Genomic DNA, 22,504 nt, shown 5'->3' on the forward strand with positions numbered 1-22,504 from the left:
TTTTTTGACAGTGTATAGGAACCAAGGCAAAAACCACTGCAAAAATAGTAACAGTACAGAGGAAAAAAACATGCTAAATGCGAATCCACTTGAAAATCTTCATTTAATAAATGAGTAACATATAATAAGTGAACATGTTATTACCATACAGATGGAAGAATTCATTAAGTATCTACTTTTTCAAATTTTTTAAAAATCTAATGGTTAACATATAGTATAGTAATGATTTCAGGAGTAGAATTTAGTGATTCATCACTTTCATCTAACACCTAGTGCTCATCCCAACAAGCACCCTCCCTAATTCCCATCAACAATTTAGCCTATCCCCCCACCTCCCTTCCAGCAATCCTGTTTGCTCTCTGTATTTAAGAGTCTCTTCTGGTTTGCCTCCCTCTCTGTTTTCATCTTATTTTTTTTTCCCTTTCCCCACGTTCATCTGTTTTGTTTCTTAAAATTCCACAGATGAGTGAAACCATATATTTATCTTTCTCTGACTAATTTATTTCACTTAGATAATATATTCTAGTTCCATCCATGTTGTTGTAAATGGCAAGATTTCATTCTTTTTGATTGCTAAGTAGTATTCCATTATATATATATACCACATCTTCTTTATCCATTTGTCAGTTGATGAAGATTTGGGCTTTTTCCATAATATGACTATTGTTGATAGTGCTGCTCTAAGCATTGGGGTGCATGTGACCTTTTGAAACAACATTCTTGTATCTTTCGGACAGATACCTAGTAGCGCAATTGCTAAGTCATAGGGTAGCTCTATTTTTATTTTTTTAAAAGTGTTTATCTATTTGAGAGAAAGAGAGAGAGAGAGAGAGAATGAGTGGGGGAGGGCACAGAAGGAGGGAGACACAGAATCTAAAGTAGGTTCCAGGTTCTTAGCTGTCTGCACAGAGCCCAAAGTGGGGCATGGACCCACAAATCATGAGATCATGACCCAAGCCAAAATTGGATGCTTAACTGACTGAGTCACCCAGGCACCCTTCTATTTTCAATTTTTTGAGGAATCTCCATAGTGTTTTCCAGAGTGGTTGTGCTAGTTTGCATTCCCACCAACAACACAAACACGTTCCCCTTTCTCCACATCCTCACCAACATCTGTTGTTTCCTGAGTTGTTAATTTTAGCCATTCTGACCAGTGTGAGGTGGTATCTCGTTGTAATCTTGATTTGTATTTCCCTGATGATGAGTGATGTTGAGCATCTTTTCATATGTCTTTTAGTCATCTGGATGTCGTCTTTAGAAAACTGTTCATGTCTTTTGCCCATTTCCTCACTAGATTATTTGTTTTTTTTTTTTTTTTTGCGTGTTGAGTTTGATAAGTTCTTTAAAGATTTTGGATACTGTTTATCTGATATGTCATTTGCAAATATCTTCTCCCATTCCATCAGTTGCCTTTTAGTTTTGTTGATTGTTCTCTTTGCTGTGCAGAAGCTATTTATCTTGACGAAGTCCCAATAATTCATTTTGCTTTTGTTTCCCTTGCCTCTGAAGACATGTCTAGTAAGGAGTTGCTGCGGCTGAGGTCAAAGAGGTTGTTGTCTGTTTGCTCCTCTAGGATTTTGATGGTTTACTGTCTTACATTTAGGTCTTTCATCCATTTTGAGTTTATTTTTGTGTATGGTGTAAGAACATGGTTCAGGTTCATTCTTCTGCATGTTGCTGTCCAGTTTCCCCAACACCATTTGCTGAAAAGATTGTCTTTTTTCCATTGGATATTCTTTCCTGTTGTGTCAAAGATTAGTTGGCCATACATTTGTGGGTCCATTTCTGGGTCCTTTATGCTGTTCCGCTGATCTATGTGTCTGCTTTTATGTCACTACCATATTGTCTTGATGATTACAACTTTGTAATAAGGTCTAAAGTCTGGAATTGTGATGCCTCAAGCTTTGGTTTTATTTTTCAACATTACTTTAGCTATCCAGGGTCTTTTGCAGCTCCATACAAATTTTAGAATTATTTTTTCTAGCTCTGTAAAGAATGCTGGTATTATTTTGATAGGGATTACATTGAATGTATAGATTGCTTTGGGAGGTATTGACATTTTCCAATCCATGAGCATGGAATGTTTTCCCATTCCTTTGTGTCTTCTTCAATTTGTTTCATAAGCTTTCTGTAGCTTTCAGAGTATATATAGTATAGAGGCAAAAGCCTCTTTAGTTAGATTTATTCCTAGATATTTTATGGTTTTCAGTGCAATTGTAAATGGAATCAATTCCTTGATTTCTCTTTCTGCTGCTTCATTATTGGTATATAGAAATGCAACTGAATTCTGTACATTGATTTTATATCCTGCTGCTTTGCTGAATTCATGTATCAGTTCTAGAATTTTTTGGTGGAGTCTTTTGGGTTTTCTATGTAGACTATCATGTTGTCTGTGAAGAGTGAAAGTTTGCTTCTTCCTTGCTGACTTGGATGCCTTTCATTTCTTTTTGTTGTCTGATTTACAAGGCTAGAACATCCAACACTATGTTGAACAACAGTGGTGAAATGGGACATCCCTGTCCTGTTTATTTAACTATTTTTTAAACTCCTGAATGGCTGCATGTTAAATGAGTGTTGAAAGTCATTAAAAAAATTTTTTTTCTTTTATTTATTTCTAAGAGAGAGGCAGAGACAGCATGAACAGGAGGGTCAGAGAGAGAGAGAGAGATACAGAAACTGAAACAGGTTCCAGGTTCTGAACTGTCAGCACAGAGCCCGATGCGGGGCTTGAACCCACAAACCATGAGATCATGACCTGAGCCGAAGTTGGACGCTTAACCGGCTGAGCCACCCAGGCGCCCCAATGAGTGTTGAAAGTCTTAAAACTGGGGTGCTATTGATGTTTTAGGACATTCCAAAGAAGGGAACAAATTACGGTCCCTTCCAAAGTACAGTCACAAAGTAAGCAACAAGGGACTGAGCTTGTACAAAGCAGATGTTCTACCATTTGCTGAATTTTCATTAATACATGTCACCTTTTGTGTTGAGGAAAAAAAATAAGATTGTTCTTCCTTACTGGTAACTTTTTGCAAATAATGCAAGTGAACAAACCTCTCCAACTTTAGGGATGATCTAATGTCTTAAATAAAAAGTATGCAACTTCATTTTAAAATAGTCATTATCCTCTCCACCTGTAACTCCATTCTCTGGCCCACTAGGACTATTCTTTACTTAATACTTAACTAGAGTTGAAAGGGTTCTCTTTCTTAGAAAAATCTGGAACAATATATATTTAACAGTTGGCTTCTCTATAGTCTACTTTAGTAAGCCTTCTAAATAATATGCTTTTTCTAAACTATACTTATGAAGCACCTTTCTCTGTGAGAATTCTTCTTTGTATTTTTTATTGTGTTACTCTTTAATATCAAGAATTCCTTGATCCAAAAAGGGGTCTCTTTTCCGTAAGTGAAAACTCACCAAATTAAATGGAGTTTTTATACAAAATCTGTGGAATACCGTTTGTCATTTTTTTCTATTTTTATGGTAAATAAATTGGGTCATAAAAAATTATGGGCAAATAGATAATTGATGATATCAGGAACTTGCCTCCTTCTATTTTCCTTATTTATCATTATATTACCATATACTTTAAATATCCTTTACCAACCCAGATAGCTAAATTTATCTTTGCTCTTGCTGGCTATGTTGTATGAATTTGACACGGGCTCCCAGGTTCAGTGTCAAGAGTTATATGCTTTGAATTATTTTTCCAAAATGGCTAAGTTTACCAGATTATGCATATTGTCTTATGATTTAGTCCTGGTTTATCAAGAAGAACATCATATTTGAAAGTACAGCCAGGGTTGCAATCAGGGTGGAACAACTTTCTCCCCAAAAGAAGCTAAATTGACTACAGGAGAATATTTTTCTATAGTCTTAGCCCCACTGGCTATATGCTTTCCTGAGTGACTCAGTCCAAACTAATTAAGCTTAAGCTTTGGAACATAATTCATTCCATTATATAATGAAATCTGAACCATTTAGGGGTGTGTGTGTGTTGATCCAGATACACATAGGAGAGTCATTTCAATAAAGTAATAATGGTGAGTAGAATCACAGATACAAAATTGGAAAGCACCTTAGCAATGATCAAACCAAATTCTTTAAGAATCTCTTATTACCGTTCCTTATAGGTGATGGCCCAAGCTCCGTACAATTTTGCTAACATAATCTCATTCTTTCCAGTCTTGGAGATGTTTCCTTGTTAGGAAATTATTTCTTATCCTGAGTAAAATCTTACCTCTGTAACTTTCATCTTAGTCCACGATTCCTTAAACAAAGAATTAACCAACCTTAACCAATCAAAAAGTAAGGGTCCTGGAAGTCCCTGTTTTAATGGGCAATATTTTTGTCTATAACTTTTTTTCCTTGGTTTTCATCACGATGAGTACAACAAGATGGAGTAGACTGAAAGGGTCCAGGAACTAATGCTGATTTCCTATAGCTGGGAGATGGATCTGCTACAAAGAAAAGGGTGTGGGAACATTCTCTAGTTCAGCAGATAGGACACAGAATCTGAGCAGAATGAACAACAGGTGATACAAAGAAGTCCTTGCAGATGTCAGAAGCAGGGATACCCATGACATTCCTGACATCTAAAGATGCACATATTCAGACTAGCATCACAAACCGAAGACGGTGATAATTATGACTACATTGACAAAGGTTAGGTCTCAATTTTCAAAACTCAGACTACTTTTACAAAAATAGATTTTGTCAGGACTCGATTTGTGTTCTTTGAAATGATGAGGAGTCTAGTAAATTTCCCCAATAATTTGAACTCTGTCAGTTAACAGGTTTTTTGTTTTTTTGTTGTTTGTTTGTGTGAGAGAGACAAAGACTACGAGTGAGGGAGGGGCAGAGGAGGAGGGAGAGAAGGGATCTTAAGCAGACTCCACACCCAATGAGAGCCTGACACAGGACTGGATCTCACCACTGTGAGATCATGACCTGAGCCTATATCAAGAGTCAGACGCTTAACCGACTGAGCCACCCAGGCACCCCTGTTAACTATCTTTGACTTCACCTTCTCATAAAGTTTCTTTCACTTTCTCCTAAAAATCAGACACACTGACAAGCTGTGAATCAGTTGAGGTAGATTAGTTCCATTAATAAAAGGAGTTTGCTCATAACCCTGGTGACTAGTGTTCCCTGCAAAGACCTTGTTGCCTTAAAAAGATTTTCCAATTGTTGAAAAATATTTTATTAAGCTAGAAATTCAACACGGTATTGAAGTGACTGGTGCTTTGATTTGTAAGGAAGGTCAGGGTGACGAGACACTGAAAAGAATAAGGAGTCAAGGAACCGGAGTTCTTGTTCTGCCTTTGTCTCTAGCTCTTTGTGTCACCTTTGGTCACAAAGAATATTAGAATCCATGAATACCAAGGGAACTGAAAGAGACATCTGGTTTACCACTGTGGCCAATTTAGCTTTCTCTCAAACTGTAAAGTTTCTTTAAGCTAGTACCTATAGGATCATAACAGCAGCATTTTAGAAACAGTATAAATAATCTTCCCCCAAGGAGCTATTGTGGAGGTAATCACATCTGTGAGGAGAAAAGACATTTTCTTGCCTTCACAGTTTTTTTCTTTTTGGTATTAATGATCAAGCTTTAAAAGATCCACAAAGAGAATGCAAACAATAACATTTAAGAGGGAAGTCATACAGGTAGTACATTGCTCAGCTGTCTAAGATGAATGCTAGGATTGAGAGGGAGAAAAGGGACAGGGGCTTAGGTTGTTTGTACATTTTTTATTAAATCAGATTTTTATCTTCTATTGACCACACTGTTTGTAGACACACACTGCAAACAGACAAATACAGTTTGTCTTGTTATGAGACAAAAAAAAATGCATTTAAAAGAAGATGGTGGCTGGGAACAATGTGTCCTTATGTTGGCATCTGGCACATGTCATAGAATAATGGGTTGGTAGACATTTGGGAAGGGTGGTGGGCACCAGTAAATAGGCAAAATTAGAATTCTCTAGGATAACTGGCAATTTTTAGGCACCGGAAGCTGGAAGATTGCCCTTTTGCAAAGATTTACTTGGCAAATACACTTTTATCATACCTCATGACTTCAAGCCAAAAACCAAGCAATACAAATCTGGAAGTTTAAAAACTTATTTCTGTATCAGTCAGCAAATAGTGGCCCCTACTCTGCACAATGGCACTGTGTCAAAACATCATTCACTTCCGGATATACATTAGAATTTAGGAAGGGAATAATTCTTACAAACCCTTCAAAATTTAAAGATTCTTTTTGGTTAAGTAGTCAACACTGTCCTGAAAAAATTGACTCCATAAATGGTTTTAAGACAAATAATAAAGATTCATTGATATTTGGGCAAATAAACTGGTTGTCAACTGTTACAACTCCAATTTTAAAAGTTGGTGGTTATAAGACTTACCTTTTAATAGGGAATGATAAAAAAATCACATTCTGTGTCATTTTCTTTTGAATAGAGCGAGAGAATGAGAAGGACATGATTGATGTGAAAGTGAAAAAGCTAAATGTGTTAATTTATTTTAATTAATTTAGTGTCAATCAATTGTAGGACCATAAACCATTACTTTTTTAGTGTGGGTTTTAGAATATTCAATTGCAAGTAGAGTTTTTTTAAAGGTGAAAGTAAAAACAGGAAATAATTGGAACTAATTAGTCCAAATCTTACCTGAAGTTGCTTTTTGTTCTCTTTTCTTCTCCATTCTCCCTGAAATGAGAAGTGTCAGGTCAGTTACAGAGTGGGTCCATGAGAACAAGCTACAACTAAAAGGAAACCCTGTTTACAGCAATTTCCAAACATAATCACTCCTCAGCTGTGTCCAGTATGCTTCTAGAGACGACTGGGCATGGGCAGAGTTAAAGGGGATGAAAAATGCTCTCAAACCAATTTATGAAAGCCAACAATGAATGAGGATGCGTGAAATAAAATATGCTGTTGAGTTTTAAAAATCCTTTTAGTAAGAGTCATTTACTCAACAATAAACTTACAAGGATCAAATCCCCATAGCACAAACTGGGGAGAAACACATGAGTTAAATAAGTGAGCAACCTGCTTACAACTTACTTGGCCAAATAAAGGACAGACAATGCAATATGAAATAAGTTGTGCTCCAAAAGGTACAAAATGTTTAAAGATATGAGAGGATGAAGTAATCATTTTAAAAAATAAAGGGGTGCCCACAAAGTTAAAGAAAAAATGATATTTGATCTGGACCTCAAAAGATACATGCAATCTGGGAAATTTGAAATAGGGAAAGTACTGATGATCAGTAAAAGACACAGTATGGGTTATATAGGGCAAGGCTATTTGGGCAAGTGCCGTGTTTAAAGCTTGCTTTAGGAACTATAAAGTTTTGCATAGATGACTGTCTCAGAGCTTAGGCAAGAGATGATGGACTGAGTATGGCAGCAGGAGGAGGGAGGTAGAAAGGCAGGACTTAGAAGGCCCAGGGAGTTACAAAATGTGAAGTGCAAGGGAGAAGTAAAGGTCAAGACAAATGGTTATCTCAGTGACTCTGGACATGGTGATGCAATGTGGGGGAACAGTACAATGTGATAGAGGCATGGGGATGACCAGTTCAGTTTTAGACTTACTGAGTTTGAAGTCTTCTAGAGACACAGGACCTGGGAGAGAGATCAGAACCTAAATTATGGATGTAGAAAAGGTCCATTTTGCAAAGATGGCTGGAGCTGAGGTAGGGAATGGGAACAGAAAGGCAGGCAGCACTAGAGGGTGAGGCTGAGGAAAGGGATCAAGAGAAAAAAAATGTTACTTTTCTTCTGTGATGTAGGACTACGAGAAGACAGAAGAGGCAGAGATCCACAGAGATTAACAGAGCACAGAGTCGTGTGTGCCACAGATAAATTTAGGAAGTATGGTGGGGACTCACAGCTCTGCATTTGCTGGGTTCATGTGATAGTTGCTGGATTGTGAGAGAGCAGGTTTGGCAGAGCAGGGGCGGGGAACACAAGATACTCTGAGAGCCTGAAGACTAGAGGGTGGTGAGGAAGACGAGGTTGAGGAAATGGCTTCTGATTCATGAAATCTAGCAGCACACAAATGAATGAGATAGGGCAACAGCCTGAGGAGGAGCAAAACCCAGGCTAGGGGATGTTTCGTTATGGCTACAGGCTTAGATGAGGAATTCTACTCAGGGCACTGCTGTGTGGCAACAACACTGTGGAGGTGAGAGCCTTGGTTTTGTGATTAGCAAGCGAGGGCCCCCTCTGGCCGTCACTTTCTTGTCACCTTTCAGCATATCTCAGATGGAGTTACCGAGTTACTGAGAGTGTGTACAGTACATGCAAGTGGCATGTAAACTTTATCTAAGTTTTTCTACCAGGCTTTCCTGTCTGTTAAAAATCTTAAAATATAAGGTGGACAATGTACAAGCTTTTTCTCATGCAGCCGCCAAAAGCGTAGAATTCATCTAACTGGCATCTTGATTAATGGCACATTCTATTCATTTGGGTGATTTCCAGAGGTCTTGTTTGATACGATTTATTTCAATGATTCAACCAGATAAATGACATGAGGAGTCCACTTAAAGACTTCATTCATTACCAAGTGTGATGGGGGTACCTTCTCATTTAAGTTTTTTTTTTTTTAATCAGGCAAGCAACTGTTTACTGTTTGATTACAAATTTTTCAATACTAGAGCCTCAAACATTTTTACCAATTTAAACAATGTTATTTGAATACTGAATTATAAAATGTTTCAAGACAAGCATCTCTTTGGAAAGTCTTTAATTTGCAGAAGGTTGAGTCATAAATTCTGAAAGTTGACAATGAGAGTATTGGGGATAAATAATATGGTGTGATACTCAGTCTCTAAGATACTCCCAATGACCATTGTCTTTCTTCTTCCTGGTACCTGTGTCCTTGCATGGTCCCCTCCTATAGTGATTTAGACTGACTTGTGTAATCAAGAGGATTTTGCAGAAATGATGGAATGTGACTTCCAAGGTTGGGCCTTAAAACCATTATAGTTTCCATCTTGCTTTCTCAGATTACTCTCTCTGAGGAAGACAGATAATATACTATGGGGACATTCAAGTAACTCAATGGAGAAGCCCATGTGACAAGGAACTGAGGTCTCCTGCCAGCTGTCACCATCAACTTGCCAGGCTCATGAGCAGTCTGTCCACCAGCCCCAGTCGAACCTTCAGATGGCCACAGCTCTGGCAGACTCCTTGTCTGCCATTGCATGGGAGGCCCCAGAACCATCCAGTTAGCCATGCCAGAGAAACTGTGTGAGATGCTAGATGTTTATTGTTGGTTTCAGCTGCTAAATTTGGGGTAAATTGTTATACAGTAACAGACAATTTTATTATAGAAGTCTGGGTTAGTTTATCACTTCCTCCACCAACAGTGTGTGACTTGTGGCAAATCAGTCAGTCTCCCCGATTTTCTCTCTGTAGAGTGAGGATCAGAACTTGCCTCTCTGGAATGTGGTGAGTAGTAAATAATTCAATACGCAGAGCCAGCAAGAAATGGAATCTCACACGAGATCTTTCAGAAGGGAGGCTGGAAGGCCTTGTGGTAACGGTTTTTCACTGAGACCTTAAACAATCCTCTGCCCCTGTGTTGTATGCAAGGGCTCTGTAAACTGTAGAGTGCTATATAAATGTTATTTATTAGTTTTATGATGCTATTAGTTCTGTTACAGGAATCAGTTTAGATATCTCTTCCTAGTTACATATGCACTAGACTGCAAACTAGAAAAATAAAAACTAGTGAGAACAATATGATGTTGATTAAGGGACACAGAGAGTACTGCTTAACTGGAGATGACCCTCTAGGTTTCTTGTTTAGTCCCTTTATCTTGCTCCAAATGAGGGTGATCTTGCCCCTCATTCTTCCAGTGTGCCTTCATACTAAGAGGTGGTTCTAGGGGTGCCTGGGTGGTTGAGTTGGTTAAATATCTGACTCTTGGTTTTGGCTCAGGTCATGATCTCAAGGTTTGTGGGTTTGGGCTCTGCCTTGGGCTTTGTGCTGACAGCTCGGAGCCTGCTTGGGTTTCTCTCTCTCTCTTTCTCCCTCTCTCTCTGCCCCTTTCCTGCTCATGTGCTCTTTCTCTCTCTCAAAAACAAGCAGACCAAAACAAACAAACAAACATAAAAACAAAGAAAGAAAGAGATGATTCTGACACCCATATCTCTAGCTCCAAAGTCTACCTAGATTTTAGGCCTACCAGATATCTCCCTCTGTGTTTCATACGGCACTATAACACATGTCCTGAACTGAAATCATTGTATGTCCCTACAGAATTGCTTGTCTTTGGAGTTGTCCTCCAGTCTGCTCACACCCCCAAACATGAAGCCTCAGAGTCACCAGCTTCTCCCTTTCACGCAACATCCACACCTATACGGCCCTCACTCCACTCCATTCTCTTTCCACAGGCCCTGGAGCTACACTCTCCTTTCTCACTGCCCCTCCCCCAGTTCACAAAGGCGATACTAACTTTCTTCCTGGGGTTATTTTCTACACACCTGTAACTGATTTCATTGATTTTACAGATGGCTTTTTGGTCCTTGAGTTGAATCATGACTAAAGATTAAAATCCACATGCCCAAATGTGACATTTACGACCCTGGAAGATTTGGCCACAACCTACCATCTCTACCATCCCTCAGGTACCATCTAGAACACTGACCAGTTATGCCGAGAATCCCACCTCCCATCCCAACTCCCTGTGCAAGCTGCCCCTGTTCCTGGAATGTCCTGACATGTGGGTCCTGCCTATCAGAACTCTGTTCATCCTTTAGAACTGAATCACAGCCCTTCTGTGAAGTCTTCTGCTTTGCGCCATCCCAACTCTCCACTCCCTGCAGAATTAACCACCCTTCTGCCATGCCCATTCACCCCTTTATTTATACCTCTGTCACAGTTCTAACTCCGACATTTGGCTCGTAATTAGTTGCAAGTGTGTTTCTCCAACCGGCCTCTATTAGGGCAAGGGGTGTGTATTCTACACCTCTGTCTCCTCGTGCCGTGTAGAGCCTTGGACACAAATGCTTGGGATTGAGTCAGTGCACCCAGAGAGCTATGAAATGCCCCAGCTCTCCTTAAAATGCTAGAGAACATGAGGCAAATTTTAGTACTGCTAACACCGAGTGCAAGTACAGCCCAGAACAGCGTTGTAACTGGTATTTACATTACAACTGACACCCTAGAAAACGATTATATTAGAAGAGTGGGTGATAAAATAACAGAGAGGCTTTCAGAAAAATCAACATGCATGTTTCCTTAGTCATGCTTTATTTTATCACAGATTCTAGTTTAAAAACAAAACATTACGGTATGGTTTGCACCTAACTTTTTTTGAAACCTGGATGCTGCTCTCCTCTTGGGAGAATAAAAATGGCCAGTAATCTCACAAAAATGGAATTTGTCGGGGAAAACTTTTCTTCCGAGAAAATGTATTTAATTGAACATTAAAATCCCACCTGTCATAACTACCTATTTATATAAATGGAGCATTGCTATTTTTAAAAGCTCTTTTAGGCTTAAAGTTATTGATATTGTTCCATGGAGGAACGTTAACTATATATCAATTTATAACACATTTCTGCACTTCAGTACGGAAGCCACACCTTAGTCACAGTGATGGTTTCTGATCTTTTAAAACCATGGGGACATAAATGGCAATCCAGTGATGCCTCACCAATAATGAGGAGGGGTGCTTGTATGACAACTTATATATTATGCCACTTCTAATGGAAAGGAAATTTTGTATGTATATATATATATGTGCTACAACTTTCTTCTTGCAACAAATGGTGGGGCCTTGAATAAGCAATTTGACTTTTCCAATATCCAGTGTTCTTTTTAGTTAGACAGGTAGATACTACACTCCAAAAGAAATCATACAAACAGGGCCATGAGAGGATTCTGTTCCTATGAGCAGGAACAGAAAAGCTTATATATATACACACACACTATATATGTATATACATATAGTGTGTATATGTACATATATGTATGCATATGTAGGCACATGCTTATATACACACATGTACATATACATGTACTACATTCATGTATAGGTGATACATATGTACTATATTTTTATACTCAGATATAGTCTTGTCTCTGAAATATACTTTCTACCTGCTTCCATCTTTGTATAATAAAGTCTGTCAAGGAATCTTATCAAGCTTCCCTCACCGCACTACCAATTTCTCAGTAGCCAATTCTGAGTTCGCGTTCCCTCGCAGGCATTTTATCTGCCCTGCGCTGAGGTATGATTAATCACATCCTGTTGCTAGGATACCTGAGAATGTTCATTTATGTCCGATGTTGCTTTGGCAAAATGCACTATGAAGAAGGCATAGAATCATGACAAGGAAAATTACTGTGCACATGCTACTTATTTAAAAAAAAAAAAGGTGGCGGGGTAGGGGCGAAGAAGAGAAATATAACTACCCGATAATATAATGCTAACTCCCATGAATTTTTTAAGATCATTTTTGTTTCTCATGGATTTTAATGGAAAAACATTGGCAATATTTTTGGATAATGAGAATCTGTAGTTCTATACTTTTGAGTTAACAGGAAAAGTAGAAGGCGGTAAGCTTTTAATTTTGTTTACTTTATAGGTTCTAAGAGAGGAAGGGGCTTTAAGATTTACTCACTTCAAATGACCCAGTTAATGAGGTTACAGTGCTAGCTGATTTGCAGAGCCAGCCCCAAAGCCAGGCCACCACCATTGCCCCATCACCATGTTTAGCTATTTTAACGCAAGACTTATGAGAAAAATGGTCTTTAGAATATGCTTTTGCATAATAAGGAAAAAATACATTTATCAATAACTTAAAAAACTATTGCTGATTTAGGTATTAATATGCCAAAAATCCTTGCTTACTAATTGTAATGAGAGAGAATATGAATATATGAGGTCCACCTAAATGCAAAATCTTCTTAGTCAATTTCTTCCAATGGAAAACAACATGATCCAGTGAAAGGAACATGGTCTTCGGGGTTAGATGGACTGATTTCTCACCTTAACCATGGGTGCCCATGAGCTATGTGACTCTGGGATGAAACGTAGAGTATCTTCTCATTATCGGCTTCTTTTTGTTTTTCCTCCTCCTCCCCCTCCACCTCCTTTTTCTCCCATGTATGTGTATGTGTGTGTACACAAGACATTTCTCTCTTTCTCCATCTCTGATATTCCAAATGAAAGCAGGAACAATTTGAATTTTACTTCCATTATCACTTCCAAGTGATACTACATGAGTGCTATTATTATAGTCATGCTAATAATAGTAGCCAATGTTTCTTAAGCCTGTCATGTTATACTATCCACATATGGATTAATTTATTTTCACGGTATCATAAGGCTTTGCAAATATACCCATTTCAGGTAAGGAAGCTGTGTAAAAATTTGGTTAAATAGTTTTGCCAAATCATTACCTGCTAAGTGGCAAATAAATAGCGAGAAGTAAAAAAAAAAAAAAAAAAAAAAAAAAAAAAAAANCCAAATCATTACCTGCTAAGTGGCAAATAAATAGCGAGAAGTAAAAAAAAAAAAAAAAAGTTGGGCCAAAGGGTAGGGAGGAGTAAAAACTGGGATATCCATAAGCTATAAATAATCAGTCCCTAGGTTTTGAGGGTTGCCTGAATAAATTATTTTGTTAAAAACATTTCAGCAGATTTTTTATTAGCTATTTATTATTTATCAAATGATGTGTTTGAATGACTCAATGGCTTATTTTAACTGCTAAGTACCTAATCACCATTGTTCAAAAGTAGCATGCCAAAGACCTTCAGACTTTGTATACATATATATTTTTAGTAGTTTAGCATTTATTTAGTACTTATGATGAGTTGGGCACTCTAAACCCTTGCAGTAACTCCATGGAATAGATAATGACATCCATTTGCCAATGGAGAAAGGAGGCTCAGACATTTTTTTTGTCATAGTCACAAGGCTCCAGCCAGTGGACGGTTGGAATATGAGCACAGAAATTTTTACGTCTTCTGAGCTCACTGGCTGTGGTGATTGGGGTGGCCCTGTGGACGGCAAAGAGCTCAGGTCTGCAGCTCTGGCCACTTAATCAGTGTGGGATGCTGGGCACATCATTTAATCTCTCTAAATCACATTGTATTCATCTGGAAATGAGGATAAGAGTAGTTTCCACTTCACGGGGTCATTGTGAGGGTTACACAAAATAATACATTTAATAATAATCCTAAATAGTTTGAGTACATCTTAAGCAATCACGTGTATGATGCCCTCACCCCAGTGCTCAGGACACTGCCGTACACAGCATTGTTAGGTGCTTCTCTTTATAAACATTCTGTGTCAGGTGGTCCCTGGTTAACATACGTTAATACTTAATATTCTCAAGGTCAATGGCTACATTTACACAAATATTATAAAGGTCAGGCTTTGATAGTTTCCTGATATCTTTACCATAACCTCTCTCTTGCTTTCCCTTAGAATTTCTAAGAAAGAAGTGGTTTCCATTTTAGAAAATCCCTTTCCTTTGTCTTTCATGTCCTAACTCTTTCCAAATACAGTTGGGTTTGATGACACACAATTGACATAATCTCTCCAATTATGAGCTAAGCTAATAGGATCTTAGAATCCAGGGTTTGTGGTCTGAATCCCTACCCTCATTTTGTAGTGGGCAGCAGCTATGGAACTATCTACAGTCTGGTATGCTCTAAATAGAAAGGGAGAGCTATTCTAGAAATCGTGAGGCTTCATTGCCACAACCTTCTCCTTGCAACAAAGGTAGGACCTTGCATGAGTAACTTGACTTTTCCAAGATCCAGTGTTCTTTTCAGTTAGATAGTTAGATGCTATATTCCAAAAGAAATCATACGAACACAGGGCTCTGAGAGGATTGTAAGCCTTGTGGAGCAGGAACTGAGAAGCTTAGCTGGGCCAATTCAAAGACTAGTTGGTCTAAAGTGATCTACATAAGATTGTAGAAACTGCATAGTTTCTGTTTGGCCAATCGTATGCCAAGGCTGTGGCATACTATTTTATACTTATTTTATCCTTTATGTTTGGATTAATGCTGATGCTGAAACGGCACTAGTCTTAGCAGACAACAGTGATGAGCCTCTGGATGGTTGTGGATCCCCACACCCTCCTGCAGGTTTAGATAAACTCCACTTGCTCTTCTATCCATTTTTATTTGGTCAGTTCATATGCTGCTGGGACGCCTAGGCAGAGAGGGCCATTATGAGCACAACTGCATGCTGTGAGCTCCAGACAGTGTGTACTGAGCTACAGAGACTGGCCCTTCAGAAACATATCGCTACCAATAGAGCTAAGTCTCCAAGGTTGACCATCTGCCTTGGCAGAGCTGACACTCCATCTGCACTCCCCAGCCCTGGGGTCTGCCATCCATCACAGTGAGTAGAAAACCTAAGGACTGAATGCTCAAAGATTTTTCCTGGGCTGACTGCTCTGCAAAGAGATGGTAAAACCAGTATGAGAAGCAGCAGTTTTATGTTGTCTTGGACAGTGTCAAGCACAGAATGTCTTCCTACTTAGATCCTCCGGACAAGCACATAATTAATGTGACAAGCAACCGTTCCTTTCGAATTCCCCACATTGGCCCGGGTGAATTCAATCATGGAGCAAACTTTTTGATATTCAGAACCTCATTCTGAGGCAGTCATTTTTGGCAGAGAAGTTTTTTGGAAGACCTTTAGATGTTGAAGTCAGATTGGGAGAAAAACAATACCTAGTGATTTCCAGGTCTTAAGTCTCTCTGCAAAATGGGGGTGCTAGTTTTACAAACGTATGCTTCAGCTCCTGACTAAAGCAGGGATGTGTATGTTCATACTTTGCATTGTACGATAAGATGTTTCTAGTAAGTTAGACGCGCTTAAGTATTTTTACATGACATAATATTCTGTCTGTTGGATGTTATTATGCAGAAGAAAGAGGAACGAATTATTTTGTAAAATAAAGAAGCTTTTCATAATATGTATATTAAATCCTGTGCTAGAATAAACATGACCTTATGTTAAGCGGAGGAGCTGAATTCCCTTCCTGTTGAATCTGTCCAGGCCTTAGTAATTTGTATAACACACTGAATATGCTAGAAACACTCAACTTTTACACTTGGACATTTAGAATCAGGCAGCTTCCATTTCCTGGGTCTTTGACTATTTGGTCTGGGAAAAGCCAGCCATAATGCAAGAAGTAAGACTACCTTGAGACCGCCATGCTGTGAGGAAGCTCAAGCTAGCCACACGTGGAGGTCACATGGAAGGAGAGCTGCCTGTTCGGTACAAGATCAGCAGCTAGCTCTTTCTGCCATCCCAAGCCAGGTGCCAGCTGTGTGAATGAAGAAACCATCTGGAAGTGGTTCTTCAGCTCCAGCCACTTTAGCACATGCCATGTGGATTAGGGACCAACTGCCTGGCTGAACCCTTTCCAAATTCCTAACCCACAAAGCTGCAAGCAAAATAAATGTCTGTTTTACATCATTAAGTTTTGGCATACATCCGTATGCAGCAACAGATAGTAAAAACAACTCCTTTTTTCTGTTCTCTGAGAATATTTCTTGATATACCTATCAATATATACCACTATACACTGCTGTTTTTTCCTCCAGGAATTCACAGCTGTGCTAGATTCTTTCTTTCCTAAGATGGTTTGCTCAACTATACTATAAATATGTTTTATTACTTAGCAGTTTAGCATGTCAACTTACTCTATTAAAAAATAAAACAGAATAAAATCTGTTATTATCAGGAGTGTGGCTAAAGTACAATCTATGTAGATTAATACATATTTTGGGTTTCTAAGAGGATTACAGTGTCACTCTATGTCCAGGCTACCAGTCAAAAGGAAAGTAGAGACTTGCCATTTAACTGGCATCTTAGAACTTATGACACATCAACAAGGGTACCTGTGTGAAACAGCAACATGTAAATCTCCATCCAGGCATCAAAAGCTTCACCACTGATGGTTTGGATTATATATAAACCCTCTGAACTGAAACAGTGAAAAGATTCAGCAGCAATTTCTGCTAAATAATTAAAAATTACCTTATTTTCCCTAGGTAGATTTCCTTTTAAAGGATAAATTCGTCAAATCCATGTTGAATTAAAAGCATTAATATTATTTAGGGATAATTTTCTGTATGAAGGCAACAAGGGGAAACATTTCATTACAGAAGGTAATGATAGGAGTCCAGTCAGCATCTATGCTTGCGAAGTCAGAGTTTGTTCTCTTTAAACAGCAATTTATTTGGCTAACAGACACCCGATCCTGAGCAGCTTTTCATCTGGAGGAAATGACCACATTTCATTGCTCTCTCTCCCATACTCTTAATCATCACCTCATTAGCTCGTGGAGAAAGCTGGTGGAGGCCAGAGGTGAGCTGGATTTTAGTCTTTGAGATGTCAGTATGGGTTTCATTTCTACTGGCCCTAAGTTTTTCCTTTTATTTTAATCTTTAAAAACTCCTCATCATACTCATTTTTTCCCTTCACATTGACCCACATCAAAGGTTTGGGCCTTAGATATTCGGGGAAGCTCTTATTTCATGGACTGAAGGAAGAAAATAAGGAAAGTGTGCTTAGATCAGTGGATATTGATTTACTGCTCTCAGGCATTGCAATGTTCTTTGTAATCTTGTAAAACTATCCTCTGTAAACTGGGTTGACTACCAGAGTTTACTAGAAAAGTTGTTAATTATCTAGTACATTTTATGTGCAGAAGAGGCTCACCGACATTCAGATACTTAGAGGAGAAAGCAAAAACAGAACAAATGTTGAGGGCCTATTACTTGACAGGCAGAAAAATAGGCATTTTACATCTGCAGTGTGACCATAAAGAGTCAACACGAAATTCACAGTCAAGGGCAGGGCCTTAGAGAAGCCTGTGGCCTGGCTCAGTGGGTGAGGCCTCCAGTGGGGAATTGACATGGGCCTTTATCTAATAACAGAGACAGAGTGGGAGACACTCAGGAGGGAAGAGAAATCAAGAGCAGAACACCTAACTCAACAAGCTCTTTTCTGGCAAAATCTTTTATTGATGTTCCATGTGAGACGCTGATTTCAGAAAAAGCAAACTGGGCCCTGACACAATGCTGCGGCCAGCTCCTTCTGATACAGCTCATTCAGAAAGACAGGAAGCAGAGCACCCCAGGGAGTGGGTGGAGGTGAGCCCAGGAGGGGGTTGGGGACACCGAGAAGACTCTTCCAACTGTCTTCAGCCACAGGAGGCCTCGGAGTGCGGCATTCCAGAGGCAGGGGAGTAACTTTCTAGCTTTATTGGCTGTGGCAGACACAGCTGAGCGCCGACCCTGCAGTCATTTGCCCTCTCATTCCAATCTGGTACCCAACCCTCCTCTCGCAAGACACCGATGAAACATGACTGGTGTACACTAATCACCGTGGCCCCGTTCCCCTTACTTTGGGTGGCTGTTTGACATTCCTGGCCAAGGACATGAATCCTATTGAAGAATTTCATCAAAAGGTTTTCCTTGCCAATAGAAAGAGACAGATGGGAGAAAATGTTTCCTTTTCTTTCAGTGGATATTGTCCCATCTGGGTATGATGCCTGGACATGAGGACAAAACCAATATGCTGCAAGGAAGACATAAGGGAAAGCACCCAAGATGATGCCACTGAGGCTCTGAGCCCACCCCACCTCAGGATTTCTGGCTGTGGGTTATTTAATACTCTCCCCACTTTTTAAAGTTACAGCTTTTAGTTACTTGCAGCTGAAAGCATCCTATATTCCACACAGGCCAACCTCAAAATAATATTATTCCATGCTAAATAAACTGGGAATGCTAAATAATTATTTAGCTACATATACTATGCTAAATAAAGTAGACATTGAACCTCACAGAAAGAGCATTGCCTTTAGGTGTTTCCAGGAAGGGTGAGGGTAAGACTACTCCCCAGCCAGGTGCTGCATTTAGAAGGTCCACACTTGCCCTCTTCCAGACACATCACCTCCACCTAGGGTGAGGAGGGCCAAGGTGTTTGCTCTGGGAGTCGATGTCTTGGAGTATATGTGGTAAACAATGAGATATTTGAAACTTTAGGGTTCAAATCCAGGATATAACACTTAATTGGGTCATCTTGGGCGAGGTCACCTCTCTGAGCCTGCACTGAGTAGCTGGGATACCAGAGTTCTCTGGCCAATCACCCCTGAGGCCGTGCAGGGTCCATATGGGCCTTCTTCCCAGGTCTCTAGAGAGGGTACACCAGACCAGACTGCACCACTGGAGTGAGGCATCACAGGGTATTCAAAGAACACCTGGGGCTCAGATGTGCATACAGACTGGTCCCAGTGCATGTGCATGCTGCCGCTCACAATGCAGGAAGGGATGCGATGCAGGTAGAAAGAAAAGGCAGCCCATACTGGTTGTCTTGCCTCAGGCCCAGCAAATATAGGAGCAGGTCTGTCCTGACACACACACACCGAGGGTAGTTGCCATAAGAATGCCTAGAAATGATAGGCACCCATACGTTTTCACTGAATTCTCACAATAGTCCAAGGAAAGGAAGGAAGAGGCATTTTACCTGCAGTTCATAAATGAGGAAACAAGAGGGGCTCAGAGAGGCGACCTGGAAGTGTTAGATCCTGGATTTGAACCCAGAACTTTCAAATATCTCATTGTTTACCATATATTCTCCCTCAGATTTTATGTGATGGTGGCTTAATTTCTGTATGAAATTAAGATATACAGATTAATTTAAGTTATCCTTTTGATTTGTGCAGTCTCCAGTTTCCTATGTCAAAAAACACCTAGCAATGCCTTCCTAAAGGGGTGAAATACAAATAAATAAAGTTCAGTCAAATTTCTTTATAAGTGAATTACTCTTATATTTATTTGTATATTTAAAAATGGAAAAAATCATAATAAAATACTTTACTGGGATAAAAGAAATAAAATGGGTCAGGGTTAGTGTTTCCTCCTCTCATGGTATTATAGGATATAGATGATCCATTCTCATTTGTATAAAATGTTCTCTGAAGTCTTTTGGAAATGGGTCAATTCTATTCTTTTTCCTTTGTTGTGCAAAATCCAAGTTTTTTTTTTTTACATAAAATTATCTGAATTGGCTGTTTAGATAGCCCCAATCTGTCACTTTGATTTTAAATTCCCCAATTCACTATTTGCTACAATTTTTTTTAAAAAGTTGTGAGCTGATTTGCATAATTATATATATTTTTTAATTTACGGGTTTTCTTTTTTTGCCCTCCAGTAGAACCTATTGTACTGATATCTGAGTGAGGGGGTGTGGAGGTGAGGCCAGGAGGGTTATAAACCTTCATAACATTGCTTTCCATCTTTCTTCTGGGGTAACTCTGGAAGGAGGAGGTATCAGTTCCACATGTGTATGACCCACTTATATACCTAAGGACATCTAGGAGATTTCTTCCAGGACCCTGAATATCTAAGAGATACTCCCCTTAGATATTTATATAGTCTAAATAATATATGTCAAAAGGTATGCATGTGTGTATATAAGTTTATATAGATATAGATATCTAAATCTAGATATTTGATCTATATCAAATATAAATAATATATATCAAAAGATATGTGTGTGTATATAGATATCTAGATCTGTATATCTGTATCTACACACACATCTGTATCTATATATACTGTTTCAGCTGTTGTGACGTGGCCAAATATTTGGAGGAAAAAATCAAGACTGAGCATTAATAGGTTGATCTCAGTTCTTGAGAAGCTGCTAGGAAACCCTGGAAAAGTGATAATAGATATATACAGAAAAGAGTCATTTCAAAGGGTGAAGAATAATGCTACAAAATCCACATCACACGCTTGGAATAGCTAAGCCTTACCAGGGGAAAAAAATGCAGGTTGTGAGCTTTGTCATTATTTTCACCGAGTCAGCACAACAGTGGAGCCAGGCTGCTGTCTCTGGCTTCCAACAGTACCCACCCAACCAGACGCCACCATAATTAACATAGACACATAGCACTCCATTGCCTACTATTCAGAGCAAGGACTTTTGTTGTTGTTGTTGTTGCTATAGAAAGTATTAATGGGCTTTAAACAAAATGGCAAGGTTAGCTCTGACTCAAGAGAATTCAAATTCTAGATTTTGTTCTTGGCATCCAAATGATGTCCCCATGAGGTGAAGGGTGGTTGGTGCATATTTTTATTTTTCTGCCACTTCAGAAACATTTGACAGAATTGCATGTGACACTATAAACATTTGAAAGAAGTGTGGATCGGAGACGACCCTTCTGTTACACTGATCGTGCCTCTGGTGATGATGGGCACCTTTGTTCTCTAGCTAGCCCCCCAGAGACTTCTGCTTAATCCCATATTCAATAGGACACTGCTTGGGGTGTCTCACGGGTGCATGCTTCACCCTACAGTGCACACACAATTTGAAATAGATTGCCAGCAGCTCGGGGGCAGGAGGGGAGGAGGCCAGACCTGCTGGGCTATTTGTCATCTCAAACATTTCAAGCACTGCCTACCACATAGAAGGGCACAGGGGGATGTGTGTCCCCTGGCAAGATGTTTAGTCTTGGTACATACAAATACAGGTTCTCATGTCTAAACGTGGAGGGAGAGAAAGAAGAGCCACCATCAGGAACTGTTCTTCCTGTGTTTAAGTGACTGAAAGCCCTTCAGTAAACATCTTAATGCTTCATCTTAAAGGCTGCATAATTCCACATAAATGGAATTAAAATACATACCGATTAAGGAAGTTTACATGTTAAGAACACCTCACAGCCAGCTGCATTCATTCAGTCTGACGTAGGTCTGTTTTCAAAGGAATGCATGGATGTTTGGGTGGGTTTTTTTTTAATTTCTAAAAAATCAACGATCTTAGATCTTTATGTTTGTCATTCTACTATCTTTCATAACCACTATGTGAAAATAAGTATGTGTTAAAAAATACTAATGTAAGGAGAAAGAAAATTTGCTATTAAAAACAAAACAAATGATAGCAACTTATTCGCCTTCTAGGGAAGTGGCATCTCGGGGGAACGCGGTTCTTTAGGAAAATTCCCTGGTGTTTATAAAAGTGAGACTCCTGGGACAGTTTGAGAGAGTATGGAGAAAAAGAAAGGCGGATTATTTTTTCTTTTCCTTATTTTCTTTCTTTCTTTTTTTTTTTTTTGGTATAACGAAACAAGAGGAAATAGGGAGCTGTTCGTCAAATTTTTTTTTGAGAGGTTAAATGACCCTGAAAAAAGTATCAGGAAAACAGTCTAAAGGGGAAGGGAGGGGCCCAGTGAATATATGAATATGTGATCAGTTGGAACCTAAGGAAGGCTACAACCAATAAGAAATCCCATTTTAGGAAATGGCCAACAAATGTTTGGAACCGCAGTAAGTACTTTCAATATTATATTGTTTCCAACTCTGTGCTGAGCTGAACCCCGTTCTATTAACCACCCCCATACCAATACAGATTGGTTAGACATGATAATGTAGGAGGGTGGCCTATGAACTGTATTTGAACGGATATAGGTTGGAGAGTGTTTTGTTCTAGGAGAAGAAACATGG

The 22,504-nt window shown here is 39.2% G+C and overlaps 1 protein-coding gene across 1 annotated transcript in view; it reads right to left on the reverse strand.

Annotated features, from left to right (window-relative positions):
* The window catches only part of CHST9 (carbohydrate sulfotransferase 9), a 202,229-nt gene that overhangs the window by 128,189 nt on the left and 51,536 nt on the right, over window positions 1–22,504 (reverse strand). The window contains exon 2 of the mRNA XM_077778177.1: window positions 6,675–6,713. Within this exon, the coding sequence (XP_077634303.1) occupies window positions 6,675–6,713 (39 nt within the window). The remainder of the gene's footprint in view (window positions 1–6,674; window positions 6,714–22,504) is intronic.

This window comes from Crocuta crocuta, unplaced genomic scaffold, assembly GCF_008692635.1.
Source record: "Crocuta crocuta isolate KB4526 unplaced genomic scaffold, BGI_CrCroc_1.0 scaffold26, whole genome shotgun sequence".
Lineage (NCBI taxonomy): Eukaryota > Metazoa > Chordata > Mammalia > Carnivora > Hyaenidae > Crocuta > Crocuta crocuta.